Source organism: Engraulis encrasicolus, chromosome 22, assembly GCF_034702125.1.
Source record: "Engraulis encrasicolus isolate BLACKSEA-1 chromosome 22, IST_EnEncr_1.0, whole genome shotgun sequence".
NCBI classification, from domain to species: Eukaryota; Metazoa; Chordata; class Actinopteri; order Clupeiformes; family Engraulidae; genus Engraulis; species Engraulis encrasicolus.
Window position 1 is genome coordinate 40657237 of NC_085878.1, and position 17829 is coordinate 40675065.

The window sequence follows — 17829 nt, forward strand, 5'->3', positions numbered from 1 at the left end:
TTAATACAGTTAAAATCGTTGGCCAAGGTTTATAAAGGTGGTAAAGTGTCTTATTTTTCCATGTAAGCCGTTGTCTTGCTTTAAGACAAGTTAAAAGAGGGAGCATGTCGCTAAGCTAGTGAAAGTCAATGGATCCGTGTAGCATCTGGTCTACATGTGGCTCCGTCTCCACCCATCTTTGCAAAACAGCTCCCTGAAGGCTTCCTTCTCTTCATAGTAATATTAATATTACATATTATTGGATTACATATGTAGCTATAATATTACATATGTACAGTATCTGTAATATTATATGTATCTATAATATTATACATGCTTATCTGGTTGATATGCTGCTCTGTCTCTACACACCTTTGCAAAACAGCTCCCTGAAGGATTCATTCTCTTTATAGTAATATTAATATATTACATATTATTGGATTACATATGTATCTATAATATTATATAGTGTATCTGGTTGATACGCTGCTCCATCTCTACGCACCTTGGCGAATCAGCTCCCTGAAGGCTTCCTTCTCCTTGTAGTTCCTTGGTAGCTGGGAATCGTGCTGTTTAAAATACCACATTACGTGACACTTAAAACACACTTCACACAACTTTTTATTCAAAGCCATTCATTCAGAGCCATTTTAGGTGCAAGATCAAGCTGCTGAGGTTACGTTGCGCTAGGCTATGCGTTGGCCGTGTTCCAAGACTTTAGCCATGAAGATTGCAATAATGGGTACCTGCGAGGGATCACATAACATTACATTACATTACATTGCACTTAGCTGACGCTTTCATTTTATTCAAAGCGACAGTTATTATTATTTTTCAGGGTATTGGTAACAGTCCCTGGAGCAATGTGGGGTTAGGTGCCTTGTTCAAGGGCACTTCAGCCATGGATGGAGATGTAGGGAAAGGTCATGGGGGATTCAAACCTGCAACCCCTAGATTGAAAGACCAACTCTCTAACCACTAGGCCACGGCGGCCACGGCGGCCCATCACCTGCACTTAATTTCCCTGCCCCTATATATATTGGACTGCTTTCACTTGCTCCTGGCTCGTGGAGCAGTAGGCTTCACGTTGGCCATTTGCTTTTGAACTTTGGATTGATTTGGTTTGGTTTCCTTTGGTTTGTGATGTACTTGCAAGTTTCTTCAGTAAAATATTTTTGGTAAATTCTGAAATCTTGTTTTGACGTGGTGGTCCTTTTTGGTTACATTCTTTGAGCCGCATGTAATAGACGGGTATAGGAGAGTAGAGCGAAAGTATCCATAGGGTAAATACTGACCTCAGTCCTCCACTTCTCCAAGTACTTAGCCACAACGATGATCCACGGGGTATGACTGTGATCCTGCCAATACAACACAGGAGTATGTATAAGTAAGTATGTAAATATAACATGAACATGTACCGGTCCAATATTGATACAATATGCCAATATGTGTGCGTACTGACCTTCTTGTCCATGCTGTGTAGGTCGTAGGACTCGATGTGTGTGTGTGTGTGTGTGTGTGTGTGTGTGTGTGTGTGTGCTGACCTTCTTGTCCATGCTGTGTAGGTCGTAGGACTCGATGTGCTTCTTCAGGTCGTGAAACGGCTGGTCCAGCCTCAAGTCCTCTAGTGCGTTGTCTGGGTGCGACTCCACCACTGCAGATACACAAGGACATCATGAGAGAGAGAGAGAGAGAGTGTGTGTGTGTGTGTGTGTGTGTGTGTGTGTGTGTGTGTGTGTGTGTGTGTGTGTGTGTGTGTGTGCGTGTGCGTGTGCGTGTGCGTGTGCGTGTGCGTGTGTGTGTGTGTGTGTGTGTGTGTGCGCGTGCGCGCGCGTGTGTGTTTTTACACATACTGCAAGTGTGGGCCTCAACCACTGCATACGCAAAGGGACATAACGAGAATGTGTGTGTGTGTGTGTGTGTGTGTGTGTGTGTGTGTGTGTGTGTGTGTGTGTGTGTGTGTGTGTGTGTGACTGAGTAGAGGGGCTTGTTAAGGTGGTTGGGAAATTAATGAAAACCTTTCAGTGCAACGGGACTGGCCTATGTGCTTGTATAAGCCATGTGCTCTTAAATATGTCTTTGGTGGACTGATTTAATGAAATGTTTGCTGTTACATGGTTTCACTAAAGCCAGTGTGTGTATATGGCTCCCTCTCCTGGATGGGATGAGGAATGGCAGCTTCTGTATACACATAAGGACAGTATCAGACACACACACACACACACACACACACACACACACACACACACACACACACACCCATCTCTACCTGTGTGTTCTGAGACGACGAGCCTCATGTATCCCGTCAGGCCGTAGGTTCTGCAGACGAGGAAGGGCACCCCTGCACTCCACAGCACAGTAGCCAGACGCAGACACGTGCTGTACCACACACACACACACACACACACACACACACACACACACACACACACACACACACACACACACACACACACACACACACACACACACACACACACACACACACACACACCATTTAAATAACACACACTCCAGCCCTCCACAACACTGAGGCCAGGCACAGACACAAGAGTACAACACACAAGCACGTAGGCTACTGTACAACACACAAGCACGTAGGCCACAGCACAACACACAAGCACGTAGGCTACTGTACAATAGGGCTGCACAATTAATCGAATTTTAATCAAAATCGCGATTTTGACCGCCACGATCATAAAACATGAAAATCGCGATTTTATGGGAGGAAATTCAGTGTTCCATCTAAGCTGCGCACCTGCAGACTTGTGCACTGCTCGCACGTTCTCAGCACAAAGACATTTCAGCCAATAGTAATATTGTTGACAACTGTCTCTGGGTGGAGGATAAGTCTGTGAACCAATAAGCAGACAGTACTGAGAGGGGGCGGGCGGCAGCATTTTGGCAGGCTGGCTGTGAGCAGTGTTGCCAAGTCCGCTTATTATAAGCGACCTTGGGCTTCTTTTTTTGAGCAGTCGCTTTTAATTTTGTAAAGTCGCGGGTTGCGTTTTTTTTGGGCTTGTTCTTTTCAGGGTTGGGCTTGCTGTTTTCTCCTGCTCTGTCGGTGATTTGAATGTGTTTCTCAATGGCAACTCGTTTTTTTCTCACTCATCCGTACAAGTGACCCTACTACAGCATTGTTAACTCTCACTTTCTGTGGTCACTTTTGGAGATTTTAGCTGCCAAGCAGACCCCCGCTAAGAGTAATAGTATAGGCAATGGGTGAAAGAATCGCTCACAAGGTGATACAAGCATGAAAATTGGCACAGGTGTTCATTAGGACATGCTTATCAATATCAGGGGTGGAGGCACTCAAAATTCCATGTTGCATAGCAACGGTTGCTAGGCAAAACATTTCCCTTAGCAACCAGCATCAATTATGCAGTTTCTCATTGATTTTGTGGTATTTATGCATCTGTCCCCTGCGCCATTTTGTTAAAATCACTGTAGCAATGCTGCAAAAGACTACATATTACAAATATGCACCCTTTTCCTTACAGTAGCAACTAGCGTCAATGAAAACAGGTTCAGAGCAATTATGTGATATTGTGATGTCTGAATATTGACTGTGTGTCCTAAAATCAATCACTACATCAACCCTTCAATAGGTTATACTTTAGCAACATGTGTGACAATGGCCCCTTTGATGTCATTTTGTTTCCATTTAAGTCAATTATGTGAAAAATACAATTTACACTTCAATTTACTTTTTGAAGACATAATGTCTCAATATGGTTTATATGTCTCAGTACACATCAGGCCTGTCTTTATCTTAATACATGGGCCTAGTAAAGCCATCTGACAATTCAGAGGTAAAAAAACTGACCATTTTGGTAAGACAAAAAGCATACATGAATACAGTTAGGACAGTGCTGTCTTGTAAATTGTGACCTAGCAAAGTTATTCTTGACATGTCCTGGTAGCCTTTTATTAATCACTATATACGTATAGTGAGTTGGGTGCTACAATATTAAGATACAAACTGGTTTACAAAAAGTTGGGACACTTGGTATTTTGTAAATTAAAACAAAATATTCTTCAATTCATACAAACATTCGATCCATACATAAGATGGAGAGCTGTGCAAAGAGAGGAAAGCTGAAAGGAAAGCAATCCAAGTTGGTTCCTCTACATCAGGACAGTTTTGACCATGGGGTGGCCAGGTTGGGGCCCATTGAAATTCTGCTACTTGGAAATATAACAAGTTCATATTCTGGTTCTGGGCATCCTGTGTGCTGTCCCATTGAGAGCAATGGTATTAGAATAGAATAGAATAGAATAGAATAGAATAGAACAGAAAGTCTTTATTGTCATTATACAAAGTATACTGAGATTTGAGCTTCCCTACAAGGTGCACAGTCCTTTATACTGTAGATGAACACAGTGCAGTAAGTTAAGTAAGTGTAAGTTCAGTTTAGTGACAGCTTTGGGGAAGAATATTCATTTCAAACTAGGCTAGTCTATGTGGTGCTGAGCGGTCAGTGTGGTGTACCATTGATATTACTGTAATTATAGCATAAGCATATAGCATAAGCATATCTCATCATGCATGCAAACTTACTCATTCAGACTATTAGCTGTGGAATACATTCAGACTATTAGCTGTGGAACTCAGACTGTGAACACTATGGAAACCAATTTCAGTCTTTTGCCATAGCTGATGTTTGTGAATCTGGCAAAATGGTGAGGGTTTTGGGAAGAATGTGTGTGGTCTTTAAACACCTTCATCTATGACTGGGTTACTCTTGAACAATGCTCAAGGAACATTTCACTCCTCATCAGGATTGTACAGGTAGCTGTTAATACCTGCTGGGCATTGCTGCCTGTCGCACCTACCCCGCTGCCCATGAGAGAAAATAAGACTTGTGACACAAACATCTTTATTGTATCAATTACTAGACAAACATAGGGAATACACATTCATAATGCATAAGTATCATCTTCAGTTCTTGAGGTAGGGTATAGTGAGGATTCATATATTTCTCTACAGTTGTTAATGTCACACCTCCCTAAGAGATGGTCAAGGTGTGAGTTCTGTGATTCTATCTCAAGAAGGCTTCTCTAAACAGTTGCGATCCAATGACTCCCACTCACCAAGGCTATCCTGCCACAAGAGGGCAGTTGGCTATTGCTATGCAGGCATGTAGTGTCGTATCAGCAGTTGTCCTCTCTGGCTGAGTGGGGATGGACTGGCTCAGCACGGTGGAAGGTTCTTTGGTCAAATTTCCCAAAAACGGTGCAAATTGTCCAGAGTTGCTGAAGTGTTCTTGATAGAGCAGATGTCAAGACTATGTGTTTATGCGCATCTCAAATGCACTGACTACACAAAGCTGACTGTAAGAAAACAATGCCTTTGGCAGTGAAATTCTGCCAATTGAAAATGTTTAAATTCTGTCTAGCTATAGTCGATAGTAATCGATAGTAGAAATATTATAGCCTAGTGTTATATAGAAATGAAAGGTTTGGTACTTTTAACTTTGTAAATACAATATACACTCAGTAGAGGGGTGTAATATTATTAACCTGACCAGTATAGAGAGAAACACATGTCTTTGCATTCCAAATACTATCTGTTGTTTTGAATGTAATTTATCTTTAACTTGACATATAATTTGGCCCTTTAGGTTGAAAGAATTGTACAGTCATCCTAAATATATTAGTCCATTTAGTTTTGGATATAATAATGAATAATACTGGGGTAAGCATGAGGATCACTGTCAGATGACACTTCTCAACACAGCACGTATGTATCATGTACTATACTGTATGCATTCTTTCTTCCTGATTTTTTTTTTTGCCTGGTCAGTTGGCAGTATTTGGTACATGTATATAAAGATAGGCCTAGAGACATTTGTAAAGCCAGTTTCACTTGACATGATTTTAAAAAGACATTATCATTTAACATGGAATTATTCACATAATAACAATGATTTTGGGTGGATAAAATTACATCATAAGGGGTCATTATCGTACATATTTGCCATGTATAACCTCTTAAAGTATTGCTACAGTGATTTTAGGACAATGTCTCAGGGCACAGATGCCTTCATACCACAAAATCAATCAGAAATGGCATAATTGATACTGGTTGCTAGGGAAAGTGCTTTACCTAGCAACCGTTGCTAGGCAACATGGAATTCTGAGTGCCTCCACCCCTGACATTGATAAGCATGTCCTAATGAACACTTGTGCCAAGTTTCATGCTTGTATCACCTTGTGAGCGATTCTTCCAGTATTTAACACCCATTGCTTACGCTATAAGGTCTTCCCTGGCTAGGCAGGCGACTGACGACCCACCCCTTCGGTCGCTTCTTTTGGGCTTGTTTTCACAACGCCCGTCAGTCGCTTCTTTTGGGCTTGTTTTTAGGACGTCATTCGCTTATTTGTCGTAGAAAATCTGGCAACACTGGTCGGAGACGGAAATCTCCATGTCAGTGCACTCACTGCTGTGCAGTGGAGGGGAGTTGTTTCATCCTAATGGTGGCTATATATGAGGAATTCAAACATTAAACCAGTCATTGCATGATGCTGGACTCTCTGAAAGTGTTTTGAAACTATGTGCTTTGACCAGCAACTGTTTGTGATTATAGAAAACCAAGAGAAATAGCTTTAATTCTGGTCTAAAAAAATCGCTAGTTAGCATGCTAACACAAACGAAATAAGCTAAGCAATGTTGTCTACAACATTTAGAGTGGCTGTTACTCACTACTCATTAACACCAACCTGCGTCTAGATATCATAGCTGTTTTGGTGGACAAGTAATGTAAAGTTACACTGGTGCAGTGAGTTAAATTACAATGAGTGAAATTCAACACAATTTGTAGCTGCCATAGTTGCTTCTGCTTCCTACAAAGCCTACTCAAATGTGTTAGCTTGCTAGCTTGACAAATGCACTGCAGTCCAAATTGGCAGAACCTAACAGAACCCTAGGCAATAATACACATCATGAAGCTATGTTTTATTTAAATGGTTATGTTTTCATGCAAAGTCATGAAGTATTACTTTACAGACCAGAGCATATGCATATTATTAAATTCAAAAGTGACAGCTCTTCAGCACAGTCCTTTGATTCCTCAACTCACTCTCTCTTTCCCTTGTTAAAACACATAGATAACATCCTTCTAACTCTCCTACTCACAGGTGCACTACCTCCAGTCCAGAATTGAAATTAGCTGTGAATCATACAATAGACAGCACAAACGTTAAGCTTATCAAGTTGGTTATGCTGCCATGCTTTGTGAGTGTAGACATGCAATCATGCAGACCACAGCTTCTTGGTAGGTACACACATGTTCTGGTCTTCACGCACCCTGCCCTGCCAATGTCATATTACAAATCAAACACATTGATTACCCCCCCCTCTTCCTGAAATAGGCCGTACTTGTGTTTTTGCAAGTGATTTGGGAAAATACAGTGTGATGCCACTCAGTTGGCCTGTTGAAGAGCCAATAAGATCTTGCCACTGTAGGCCTATGGCACATTTTATCATATTCACTACATAACTTTACTGAAAGTAAAGGGGGGGAGGGGGGGGGGTAATCGTGATTATAATCGAAATCGTAATTTTCATCAAAATAATAGTGATTATGATTTTTTTCCATAATCGTGCAGCCCTACTGTACAATACACAAGCACGTAAGCTACTGCACAACACACAAGCATGTAAGCCACTGTACAATGGGGCACCTAAGTCATGCCCTCTACTTCCTGGTTCATGGGGCAGAGGGAGTCAAAAAATAATTACTGGGCTTAAAATGAGTGGTTTTTCGACAACAATCCAAACCTTGGACTTTCACTTATGCACCAGAAGTCCACCACCACTCGCCTCATTCACTTCCATTCATTTTATTACAACTGTCTGCCCCATGAACCAGGAAGTAGAGGGCGTGACTTAGGTGCCCCATACACAAGCACGTAGGCTACTGTACAATACACAAGCACATAAGGCTACTGTACAACACACAAGCACATAGGCTACTGTACAATACACAAGCACATAAGGCTACTGTACAATACACAAGCACGTAGGCCACAGCACAACACACAAGCACATAGGCTACTGTACAATACACAAGCACATAAGGCTACTGTACAATACACAAGCATGCACGCACCATTAAATACCACACACCCAGCACTCCACAGGACAGAGGCCAGGTGTGCACGTGCGCGTGCACACACACAGTATACTCACACACACACAGTATACTCACACACAGCCTGATAAACCAGCCTAAATGTGAGACCGGAGTAATTTAGTCTGACCCCGATGAACGATACCTCCGAAGATTGTTGATGAGAACAACCTGTTGTTTTTTCAAACTATGCTGGCACTCTGACCAATCTGTGATCTTTGCCGTTGATGTGCTTTCCCAATGGTGTTGCGAGGTTCGTCGTCACTCCCTCAAAACTCTGCCGCTTTGATTCAAAACAAATCGCTGCGTTGTGATTGGTTTTGTCTGACTCGGGGCACAGCGTTCAAACGTTCTCAAATCCGAGGCCAGACCCACTCGCTAGCTGAAAAACTTTGGCGTCCAGCGGGTGGCGCTGGTTTACCAGGCTAACTCACACACACTTTGCAGAATAAAGCTGAGCACCACCACACTGACCTCTCTGGCAGCTGGTTCCCGATGACCAGGCTGAAGCGACTGAAGAACTCGGGGTCGTTATCCAACAGCTTATCAGGAGACTGAGGACACCAGAAAACATTATATTACATTACTTTACATTACACTTAGTTGACACTTCAGCCATGGAGTGGAAGGGTGGGATTCGAACCGGCAACCCTCTCATCTAAAGCCCATCTCCTTAACCACTAGGTCACGACTGGAGCTTATCAGGAGACTGAGGACACCAGAACACAATCAGCAGCATGCAAAACACCCCTGGAATCAGGAGTGCGTTTCTTGAAAGCATCGTTGCAACTTACTTGGTTGCAGTGCAATTTTCCATTGGAAACCCAGTGAGTTGTTAACTGGCAAGCAACAATGGTTTCTAGAAACGCAAATCAGGATCTCATAGCAAAAATAACAACTACGACTACTAATAATGTAGTCGACTACTAATACGATACGATACTACGACTACTGCTAATAATGATAATGGAGTTGCTGATGGTGCTGGTACAACAAAGCAGGCCACTGATGTAGTACGTAGACCTTGCTCTGATTCTTATGAAAGTGTTAATGGGGCTGTATAGAGATATTGCTCATCTATTAAAAAGATTTAAGATTTTAGAAGATATTAGAGTAATGATACTGAGAGAGACAGAGAGACAGACAGAGACAGAGACAGAGACAGAGACAGAGACAGAGAGACAGTCACCTCTTCTACGAAGTTGCCAGATACGTCGCTATTCAGCTCCTGCAGCAGATCTGTGGCAGCCTGGGCCCTGTTCTGGAGGAAAAGTAGCACGAGTGGCAACCAATCGTATCACACAGCAGTACATGTGGCAACCAATCAAATCCCAGCAGCACGAGTGGCAACCAATCGTATCACACAGCAGTACAAGTGGCAACCAATCAAATCCCAGCAGCACGAGTGGCAACCAATCGAATCCCACAGCAGTGCGAGTGGCAACCAATCAAATCCCACTTCAAGTTTAATAACAGCTTTCGTGTTTGACTATTATGAAAGATTAATGCTGTTTCCCAAAGTCTAGTTAGTGTGCATCCTTTGAAGTGTGTCCGCCTTCGCAATCAAGCCCAGTGATTAGATACTCTTTGGTGAACTCTGCAGAGTATCCAATCACTGAGCGTGACTAATTAGGCTGACACACTACCAAGGCTCATACACTTGATAATGGGAAATAGTGGGCAATTCTCAAAACCTAGTGTGCACACTTCCAAGTGTATCAGCCTAATTAGACACACTCAGTGATTGGATACTCTTTGGTGAACTCTACGGAGTATCCAATCACTGGGTGTGACTAATAAAGAGTATCCAATCACTGGGCGTGACTAATTAGGCTGAATACAATTGGAAGTGTGCGCACTAGGTTTTGAGAAAAACCCAGTGTTTGTCTCTTACCTTCCCAATGCTGTTGTTGCTGAGAAAGAAGCTGCAAAGCAACACAACAGACAAATCAGTTTCAAATATCACAGGATTTCCTATTATTGCATTTCTCATAAGCAAATTAATTTAGATCCCGTTAAAGGAACAGACCACCCTTTTTTGATTTTCACATATTTGCAGTATTTCCCAGCATTGTTCATGAATGTGCATATCATTTTCTTCTCTGTGTTTTCAGTACTTAGATTTATTGGATCAGAATTATTAGCATAGCTTAGCATAATCACTGAAAGTAACTGGTATCTTTAGCATCAAGCCACAAGTGATCACTGGACAGAATTAAATTGCTGTTTTACTCTCTGGTGAATGTTACATTCATTTTAAAGTGGTTTAGAAGTACATTTGATGGTGTTTTATTTTGTACCATAGACTTGCATTACTATGCCTAATTTGGGTATACTGTCAAACGGGGCAATGCAAACACATAGACGAAAATGATATGCACGTTCATGAATAATGCTTGGAGATACTGCAATTATGTGAAAATCAAAAAAGGGTGGTCTGTTCCTTTAAACAAGCAATCCAGTGCAAGCTACCAATGTCTAGATCTAGTAAATCTAGCAAATTTAGTTTAACAAGCTATGCAGTATGCAGTGCATCAACTACACAGATAGAAAAGGCTTAGTTTAAAAAGGCTTAACGTCCAGGCTACATACTTGTTTCCTACATCCTCTCCAGACACCTTGTGCCCGTCGACAATAGTGAAAGCTCCAATACCTGAAGAGATGCAGACAGACAGATATGATTATGATCAACAACACACATCAGGAGGTACACAACAAATACAACTGCAATACAATATGATTAAAGCATTTTTTTGTACATGCTGGCAACACTACGTTCTTCAGGATTTCAGTACAATATGATTAAAGCATTTTTGTACCTGGCAACACTACGTTCTTCAGGATTTCAGTACAATATGATTAAAGCATTTTTTTGTACCTGGCAACACTAGGTTCTTCAGGATTTCGGTACCAGTGGCAGTGGCGTTGATGAGGCACACATGGGCGTTCTCTAAAGCCTCCTGGCCGTGGTCACCCCACAGCCTGGCAGCAGAGCAGAGAGAGGAGAGGGGGGGGGAGAGGTGGAGGAGAGGAGAGGAGAGGAGAGGAGAGGAGAGAAGAGAAGAGAAGAGAAGAGAAGAGAAGAGAAGAGAAGAGAAGAGAAGAGAAGAGAAGAGAAGAGAAGAGAAGAGAAGAGAAGAGAAGAGAAGAGAAGAGAAGATAAATATTTCACTGGTGTGTTAATGCTGCTTATGTAGGCCTATGCCAGGTTTCTATTTCTCCTTTGGCCTTTTCTTCATATCTACCCTCCCACACACCACCAGTGTGTGTGTGTGTGTGTGTGTGTGTGTGTGTGTGTGTGTGTGTGTGTGTGTGTGTGTGTGTGTGTGTGTGTGTGTGTGTGTGTGTGTGTGTGTGTGATATAATTGAGTGGGCCTACAATATGACAATAGGGCACTTGTACTTGTAGTATATGACAAATAAGCAGAGTAAGCCTATCCGTGTTGTTGTATCTCGTCAATTACACTCGGTAAAGAAGTGGATAGAATCGTGTCATTGGTTTATAAATATGTAGTCTAGTCATTATAGGGGGTCCACGCGCACCCCCCGTAATTGTTGTTGACACCCATTTTTTCAGACTCCTTAATATGTCTAGTTAACAATAAAAGATGTTAACATTGCTGCAAATTGTCCCATGACTGTTTTTCAGAGGTTATCTTGGAAACTGTGCAATAGCGATTTGTGCAATTCTGACATTTGACTAGTCACATAACTTTTGAACCAGACATGGTACAAAGACAAATTAGACCACTTTTCCACATAATTCCAGCATGGGGAATTGATTGGAAGGGTCATTGGGTTCATAAAAACATGTTTAGACTACTTTGTAGGACAAAAATTACTAAAATGTATCAAATATTCTACAGATTCGGACATTAACTAATATCTAAGTTTTCAAAAATAGTGCAAAGATTACAGAAATTGCAAGCATTTATGACTAAATACATTCCTTGACTTCAGGTGACTTCCATACATACTGTCATTAACATCAAAACATCCCTGCAACCTTTTAAGGCTATACTCAGTCATGGTTGATGCGAAAAGCACAAAATATTAGCAATCTGATGCATTGAGATGCATTGATGACTTGACCCTCCTAAAACTTCTAGCAACAGATTTTTTCAGTGGTTTACAATAGTATCAGATGTACTTAGAACATAAGAAAAGTTTACCAAACTCTGACTTTTAAAAAAGGTCTCAATTTCAAGATGGCCGCCAACAGACCCTTTGCATGATCATGGCCCAAAAATGACCTTAAAATGACTCGGAACAGTGATATTTGATAAATGTTTTGACCATGTCATATTATAATTATTATATCTGCTTGATGGGTAAGTGATAAGTACAATTTCATATGAAAGAAGTTCACTACAACTGTGTGGTTTTGTAAAGTGATGATGGTAGAAAGCTAGAAACTCATACAAAAGACCAAATTTGTGTTTCAAACATGTGAAGACAAGACAGGACACACGTGGAATTGCAAAACAGGACAGCATCTGATGTGCAGAGGCACAAAAAAAGATAATGTGAAACTACTACAGTGACCACAAAGAAATGCTAGACCAACGTAAATTGTCAGCAACAGTAATAAAAGCAGTACATATATGTTATGGCATAGAGAACAGAGTGGGTCTAGTGCACATGGCCAATAGTGCAAAGTATTCTGTGTCCCTCAGCACTGCCCAGAGCATGGAGGAGATGCCAGGAGATATGCCAGTACACCAGGGAACGTAGAGGAGACCATAGGATGGTTTAATATCTCCTGTGTGCCAAGTGGCTCAGGAAGAACTCAGCCAGAGCTCTTCAAAATGAGCTTTACAGGCAACTAATGTAGGCCTACATGCTGCTGTTCAAATGGTCAGAAACAGACTTCATGATGAGGGTATAAGGACCTGGTATCCACACTAAGGTGACCATCTCCGTGACAGGTAAAAGGAGGACATATTTTCGGATGAGGGGTGTGGGGGTCCTCCCCCAAGAAAAAGTGTGTTTCTTCGATGCAATTTCATGCATTTTAATGCATTTTGCTGGGCTTAATGCGGTGCCGTACGCCGGACAAGGCACTGAAAAGACAGACTGTCCATTCTTATGACGGATGTCTGCCACCCTAATCCACACATGGGGCCTATGCTTTCTGAGCAGCACCGTAGGGGGCAGTTTGCGTAAGAACAGAGAACATCAAAATGGCAAATTCACCATCGGCGCCTTGTGCTGTTCATAAATGATGTTGCAGGCAGCATAACAACATTCTCCATGTTCTCTCCAGACTTTGTCATGTCTGTCACATGTCTTCAGTGTGAACCTGCTCTCATCTATGAAGAACACAGGGAACCAATGGTGAATGTGCCAGTCTTAATTCTCTCTGGTATATGCAAATCGCTCCCTACAGTACACTGGAGTTCACTGGATTATCTGGCACAGCACTTCTCTGGTTTCACTACCCATAAAACGGGCAGCAATATGTCACACTCAGTCCCTGCATTCATGCTTATCTTGGATTCATCACTATGAATTCAGTCCCACATCAAAATAGTCACCAAATCTGCTTTCTACCATCTCACAAACATCTCCAGACTCACTCTCAAAACACACACACACACACACACACACACACACACACACACACACACACACACACACACACACACACACACCATATAAAGCAACCGTGGTGGTGTTTTGAAAGTCACTATCAAGAATTGTTATGGTTTCTGACCATTTGAGCACTTGACATTAGTGGCCTATAAAGCTCAATCTGCAGGGCCCTGGTAGCGCTCTTCCTGTGACACCTGGCACAAGGAAGGAGATAGTGATCCCACTGCTGGATTGTAAAACCATCCTATGGCCTACTCCATGTACCTTGGTGTACTGGCATCTCCTCCATGCTCTGGACATTGTGGTGAGGGACATAGCAAACCTTTTTGCCACAGCTCACATAGATGATTGGATGAGTGGCACTAGCTGAGCAAATGCTCATGAAGCAGTGGCATTAGTGCGCTATTTCAGTGACGAAGGGTTGGTGTCCCAGTAGTAGAGAGCCTCACTGATGCATCTCTCCATGGATTTTGTGTAGCTCACTCTCTCTACACCAGTAACAAAACCAGTGATGGGTGAAGGGTGTGAAGGGTGTTGGGCTTGCCCTGGGTATTGGGTGTGGAAGTTGACAACAATCTCTTCAGTCTCGCTACCTGTCAGCAGGAGGTTGTTGTGTCTGTACCACATCAACAATGTCAACCAGTCTTATCAACCGATGGTGAGGATATCCACTAGAACTCTGTCGTCTGCAAACTTCCAAACAGGGTTGGTGCTAATAGGTTGTTTAGCACTGAGGACTGAGCACACCTTGGGCCCTGTGCTCAGAGTTATGGTAAATGAGGTTCTTGGCATTTGGTGCTTGGCTAAAGAAGTCTTGCTGAATGCTGGATTGTAATCCATGACCAGCATCCTCATATGTCAGGGCATTCTCTCATATTAGTCTTTTTATAGAGATGGATGGGAGGACTGGAGAAATTGCATCCTCTATGGAAGACCTGGCTGAGCATACAATGTGATCAAGAAGAAGGTGGATGGGTGTATTTGTTGTTGGATGTGCGACAAGACTAGCCCTTCAAAGCATTTCATGATGCTTGGCATCAGAATAGGAATGATTTCTTTGGGACAACTTTGATGGTGATAGCTTTGAAACATGATGGGATCATGCCTTGTTGGTAAAGAGATAGTTTAGCAAATCTGCTCAGTCTTTGCGCACACAACTCTTTGGCCATTGTCTGAACCAGCTGGTTTTCATAGGTTGATCGTGGCAGACACAGAGTTTGACACAGACACAGTGTTTCTCACAGATGTGCCTGGAGATAATGGTTTTATGAGCTTTGATTTTAAATCAAAGTGCATCCTGGGGGGTGTATACTAAGAAGCTGGTTTAGTAGTGAAACATGTCAAGTTAACCTTGTGTTAAAGGCAAATCATTTAATAGAATAACCTGGAGCCCTCATTTTCTTAACTAAATCATAGGTATATCTATTAGCAAATTTACCATTCCTTGTTGGTTAACTTAATGGTTTATTACTTAACCATGTTCTCAGTATACCCCACTGGCTTAATACTGTATATCAGCGGTTCCCAAACTTATAGCAGGCTGCGCACCCCCATTTGGGAAACCCTGCTGTAGATGTTGCATCGTTTAGTATCCTAGTTGTTGGGCATGTTGTGTTACCATGGAAATTGGGATGGATTCTTCTGGCAAATTGCAGGAAAATAGCAATGTGCTGGAGCTGGCTGGCGTGTTGCATGTTTTAAAGCAATAATGGGTGAATTTGTTTGACAAATTGTATGCACTGTGCTGCCAACAAGGAGTTAGGAAATATCAAATAAAAGTATTCTGATTCTAAATCTTCAGAATTGCTGAAGAGTGGGAATTTCACATTGTTGTTAACAGTATGCAGTAGTGCAATTACTCAGAACATGAACTGATTAAGTCAGAAAACATGGAGTAAAACACCTATATTGCTTGGCTTCACATGATTCTGAGCCAACACATGCCAGCTCTATTTCACTAATTTCGATGTAATTTAATTCAATAAGTTTATTTTTTATTTATGTTGATAATAGATTTTCTCAATGTCAAAATGTATTTATAATTACTTACCCATGAAGTAAGGATGGTATTAAGAATATTACATTGTCAAAATGCATATCAAACATCACAATTTCCGGTCATTGTATGGTCATTTTCAGACAATGCTCACTTTGTGGGCCTGGTGGCGGCCATCTTGAAATTGAGGCCTTTCTAGTCACCAAAAACTGGGCAAACATTTATTATGCTCAAAGTACATCTGATACTATTGCAAACCACTGAAAAATCTGTTGTTAGATGTTTTAGGAGAGTCAATTCATCAACGCATCAGATTGCTAATATATTGTGCTTTTCGCATCAACCATGACTAAGCATAGCCTTAAAAGGTTGCAGGGATGTTTTGATGTTAATGACAGTATGTATGGTAGTCACCTGAAGTCAAGGAATGTATTTAGTCATAAATGCTTGCAATTTCTGTAATCTTGGCACTATTTTTGAAAACTTAGACATTAGTTAATGTCCGAATCTATAGAATATTTGATACATTTTTGTCTTTTTTGTCCTACAAAGTAATCTAAACATGTTTTTATGGACCCAATGACCCTTCCAATCAATTCCCCATGCTGTAATTATGTGGAAAAGTGGTCTAATTTGTCTTTGTACCATGTCTGGTTCAAAAGTTATGTGACTAGTCAAATGTCAGAATTGCACAAATCGCTATTGCACAGTTTCCAAGATAACCTCTGAAAAACAGTCATGGGACAATTTGCAGCAATGTTAACATCTTTTATTGTTAACTAGACATATTAAGGAGTCTAAAAAAATGGGTGTCAACAACAATTACGGGGGGTGCGCGTGGACCCCTCATAATGACTAGACTAATGAGCATGCTCGCAGGTGTCTCATCATCACATTCAACTGCCTCCCTGCATCACAACAACAGCTCAGTAGACGCCCACTGTTTGATGCAATTAGGACAGCTCACAAAGAAGGTCAATGGCAAGAGCTGAGAACAGTGTGGCATTGCAACTACAAAGAAAAACAGGTTTTATCATTCCGAAATTACCTGTGTATTCGTTTCACTACTACTAGCTACATTGGTGCTAAATTGCATGCAGTTTGGTGAAGGCCCGCTTTCATATCGAGCTCCACAAAAGTAAAGTAGAGCAAATGCACGAGCTGTGCAGAGTTCTACGCTTGGAATAGGTTTGTTGAATAAAGAAAGGAATCGTATTGTTACCTGAGCTGCCTGTCATACTTCTGCTCTTTAGACGTCTTGGTGGCAGCCATTCTGCTTGATTTTGCCGGCGAAAAATGACAACTTGATTTTTCAGTGGCACATTCGACAAACCTACACAACACATGGAATGGTAACAGCACATTCGTCACATTTGTAATTTCAGCAACCATTTCGACCGCTAGAGGGAGACGGTACCAACTTCTGAGCGCTGCGCTTGAGAGCAAGTGCGCAGAGCTGTATTATAGAATATGATTACCCATGTAATAACACTCATCCCATGGCAGTTAGACTAGGAGTATGATCAAGTACGAGTAGGGGTCTTGGGCAAATTTTGGAGGCCTACATAGTATGCACTTGGTCCTATTAGGAACACGGCATACACCAATTATTCTTAATGAATTATTTTAGTTAGGCCTACCATTGAATGAATAAACCAATATTTTCTTCTTTTTTCAATGGCCTAACCAACAAGGGGTCGTTTTTGCCTGTTGAGTTGTGTGTGTGTGGACTAGAACATCAGGAACCATGCAGGAACCATGCAGGCGACAGCTTGTGGTAACCTTGGGCACTAGCTGAGCAATAGGATTGAGCGGGGGCGTGGCAAGACTGACAGGATAACAGCTCGTGCAGCACAAGAAGCTGTGAGTGCGTTCCCTCATCTCTGCTCTGAGCATCACCGCTCCTCACGCGCGTCCCCCCGTTAGCAACCCTCCTCTCATCCACCTCGCTGGCTGCGGCAGCGCCCCCGGAGTTTGGAAAGACCCGCGCGGCTGGGAAGTCCAGGGCCAAGAGGACCTCTCCACGAGATGACGGGACACCACTGGGGGTACGGCGAGGAGGACGGTGAGTAGTTGCTCACTTGATGCATGCCGCTGGTGCAGGGAAGCAGGGCTACGTGCGCT

General features: G+C 42.1%; 2 protein-coding genes across 2 annotated transcripts in view; one reads left to right on the forward strand and one right to left on the reverse strand.

Annotated features, from left to right (window-relative positions):
- The window catches only part of nae1 (nedd8 activating enzyme E1 subunit 1), a 26509-nt gene extending 9498 nt beyond the window's left edge, over nucleotides 1-17011 (reverse strand). Inside the window, exons 1-10 of the mRNA XM_063188731.1 lie at nucleotides 16928-17011; nucleotides 10993-11096; nucleotides 10707-10767; nucleotides 10009-10039; nucleotides 9304-9375; nucleotides 8589-8668; nucleotides 2249-2358; nucleotides 1524-1633; nucleotides 1275-1337; nucleotides 485-548 (exon numbers count right to left, since the gene is read on the reverse strand). Coding sequence (XP_063044801.1) covers nucleotides 485-548; nucleotides 1275-1337; nucleotides 1524-1633; nucleotides 2249-2358; nucleotides 8589-8668; nucleotides 9304-9375; nucleotides 10009-10039; nucleotides 10707-10767; nucleotides 10993-11096; nucleotides 16928-16977 — 745 coding nt within the window. The 5' untranslated portion in view covers nucleotides 16978-17011. The remainder of the gene's footprint in view (nucleotides 1-484; nucleotides 549-1274; nucleotides 1338-1523; nucleotides 1634-2248; nucleotides 2359-8588; nucleotides 8669-9303; nucleotides 9376-10008; nucleotides 10040-10706; nucleotides 10768-10992; nucleotides 11097-16927) is intronic.
- A 648-nt stretch (nucleotides 17012-17659) lies between these two features.
- Nucleotides 17660-17829, forward strand: part of ca7 (carbonic anhydrase VII) — a 29212-nt gene continuing 29042 nt past the window's right edge. Inside the window, exon 1 of the mRNA XM_063187703.1 lies at nucleotides 17660-17770. Within this exon, the coding sequence (XP_063043773.1) occupies nucleotides 17734-17770 (37 nt within the window). The 5' untranslated portion in view covers nucleotides 17660-17733. The remainder of the gene's footprint in view (nucleotides 17771-17829) is intronic.